The sequence below is a fragment of the Triticum dicoccoides genome, chromosome 5B (assembly GCF_002162155.2).
Source record: "Triticum dicoccoides isolate Atlit2015 ecotype Zavitan chromosome 5B, WEW_v2.0, whole genome shotgun sequence".
Taxonomy (NCBI): domain Eukaryota; kingdom Viridiplantae; phylum Streptophyta; class Magnoliopsida; order Poales; family Poaceae; genus Triticum; species Triticum dicoccoides.
The window spans coordinates 152,447,160-152,449,825 of NC_041389.1; the positions used below are offsets into that span (position 1 = coordinate 152,447,160).

The 2,666-nt window shown below is 55.2% G+C and overlaps 1 protein-coding gene across 3 annotated transcripts; it reads right to left on the bottom strand.

Annotated features, from left to right (window-relative positions):
• Positions 1-525: 525 nt before the first annotated feature.
• On the bottom strand, positions 526-2,393 carry LOC119307942 (polyol transporter 5-like). 3 transcript variants are annotated; one of them, XM_037584041.1, is made up of 3 exons: positions 2,198-2,393; positions 1,727-2,073; positions 526-1,567 (listed from the first exon to the last, which is right to left on the bottom strand). In XM_037584041.1, exons 1-3 carry the CDS (start codon positions 2,290-2,292, stop codon positions 678-680), a joined length of 1,332 nt encoding a protein of 443 aa, XP_037439938.1. In that variant the 5' UTR covers positions 2,293-2,393; the 3' UTR covers positions 526-677. The 3 variants fall into 3 exon arrangements, with proteins under 3 accessions (XP_037439938.1, XP_037439936.1, XP_037439937.1); XM_037584039.1 differs by having other exon boundaries at positions 526-1,631; positions 2,142-2,383; XM_037584040.1 differs by having other exon boundaries at positions 526-1,631; positions 2,198-2,354.
• Positions 2,394-2,666: the final 273 nt, after the last annotated feature.

The window sequence follows — 2,666 nt, forward strand, 5'->3', positions numbered from 1 at the left end:
CGAACGATGATTTGTGGCATGGAGCGAAGGAAATGTAGGGTTTGGATATCACTTTGTATAGGAGTGGTGGGAGATAATTGAGCCTGCCAAATTTTTTCTGTCGGGTACCTGTAGGGCTTAAATTATCAATGACGAGGTAGAAGAAAAGCCCGCCATTTGTATTTAACGATGTGGGTATAAGAGTTTTGCATTAGTGTCATCACAATGTCTCTTGCGCGAGTAGTCCCCTCATGCAGGGTACCGGCGTATCCTCATAGCACTCGTACATATTCATGATAGAATCAATGCTATGATTTTTTTTATATTACCTTTGTGTTGTAATTTGATCTTTTCGTCTTGGTCAATCTAGGATTCATGATCGGCACAAAGCAAAGAAAAATGGACAAGAAGGCAGAGAAGAGTACCCTTGGTACCCTATGAACCGATTGTCAGTTGAGGTCTCGTTCAGATATTGTGAAGAAAGAAACAGTTTTTAGGGATAGAAAGAATCATTTTGATAATGTTGTATAGCGTTTGATCACAAAATTTACCATCCAAATCCAGAGATTTCTTAATCCAAAATTACCCCCCACCACCCCAAAACTTTACACTGTGGGCCCTCCTCTCCGCCCTATTTCCAATCACAAGTTGACATTAGGAGTATGAAATATCAATGTGAGGACGGGTTGGTGGATTGATCACTTTGTGCGGAAGAGCTGCTCCATGTCCTCGAGGTTCCGGCCCCTGGTCTCCGGCAGGCAGGTGTAGATGAACACGAACGAGGCAGCCGCCACGGCGGCATAAAGGTAGAATGCGCCGGCCATGGTGATGGCCCCGTAGAGCGAGATGAAGGTCATGGTGACGATGCCGCTCATGACGCGGTTCATGGCGGTGCCGAGCCCAGCGCCCTGTCCGCGCAGCCGCAGAGGTAGGATCTCCGAGCTGTACACCCATGCCATAGGCCCGAACCCGACGGAGAAGGTGCAGACGAACGCCACCACAGCCGCCACGGCCACGGCGGCCACCGCCGCGTCGTCCTTGGCGCCGGCGAAAGCAGCGAACACGGAGCCCAGCACGAGCAGCGACGCCGTCATGCCGCCGGTGCTTACCAGGAGCAGAGGGCGTCGGCCGACACGGTCGGCGAGCGCCATGGCGATCAGGATCGAGCCCGCCTTGGCCACGCCGAAGAGGACGTTGAGGCCCAGGAGGAGGGTGTTGGATGTGACGCCGGCCATGGCGAGCACGCGCGGGCCGTAGAGCACCACGGAGTCGATGCCCGACGCCTGCTGGAAGAATTGGAGCGCCAGAACTGTGGCCAGCACGCGCCTGACGCCGGCCTTGGTCGCCACCTCATTCCACGTGCTGCCACCGCCGTTGCTGCCGGCGTCGACAACCTCCTCGATCTCCAGCAGACGCTGTTCGGCATCGGCGAGCGTGTCCGACGTCCTGTCGAGCACGGCTTTTGCCTCGTCCAGCCGGCCCTTCATGGCCAGCCACCGCGGCGACTCCGGCATGGTGAGCACGCCAGCCGCCAGAAACACGGTGGGCACAACTCCGGCCGCGAACATCAGCCGCCACGCCAGGTGCGCTGGCAACGCCGAGAAGGCGAAGTTGGAGACGTAGCTCAGCATCACCCCGGTGTTGATAAAAATCTTTACAAAAGGAAGGAACACAATTGTGAAACAAACTCTGAAGCATCATTACGAGTTTGCGAACACAATTGTGAAACAAACTCTGCAGCGCTGACCTCGGGAAGGGAGCTGAGAAGGCCGCGGGAGGAGGCCGGCGCGATCTCGGCAGCGTAGATCGGCGCGATTACGAGCGCGTAGCCGACGCCGATTCCAGAGATGAACCGTCCCGCCATGAGCGCCGTGTACCCGCCGGCGAGCGTCATGATAAGCGGGCCAACGAGGAAGAAGCCGTTGGTGAGCACAATGGTGAGGCGGCGGCCGAGGCGGTCGGAGGTCCAGCCGGCGAGCAGCGCGCCGACAAGCGAGTAGATGTTGATGGCACCAGAGAGCAGCTCGATCTGCGTGTCGCTCACCCCGAGGTCTTCCGCCATGAAGATCTGCGCCCCGCTCATCACCGCCACGTCTACATGCGCATTATTATCAGAGTATGCTCGCGGTCGGAAGTAATTGCAACTGTGCAAGTTTACTCACTGTAGCCCATGAGGACGGAGGTCATGGAGGCGAGCACGGCACAGAAGAAGGGGAACCTGTTGCGGGGCGGCGACGAAGACGCGGCGCCATCGGGCTTCGAGGCGGCCAGCAGCGGAGCCTCGGAGTCCTGCCGGTGCTGCTCCTCCTCCATGGCTAGAACTACTGCCCGTCCCTGGTTTTTGGGTGTGTTTGGCACGGAAATTTCAGTTTACTAGTCATGCAGGAATATTGATGACTGGATCTATCGACGGGCAAGTCAAGCGGCCTGAGAGTGACAGGATGTGTGCCTGTCTGGCTGGCCTTGGCTTCTTGCTACCAACCACATGCTCATGGGAAAGTATCTGGTGTATCGGTGTTTGCGGTGCTACCGATGCATCAAACGTCATAGCGTGTTAAAAAATGTTTCAAAAAATCTGGAAAAAAAATGTAGCACATTAACACAATATTGTTCTATGTTGTCGCAAAATTTCAAATTAAAATTCAAAACACTGGACGAGATACAAAAATGACAAATTTAAAGCCCAA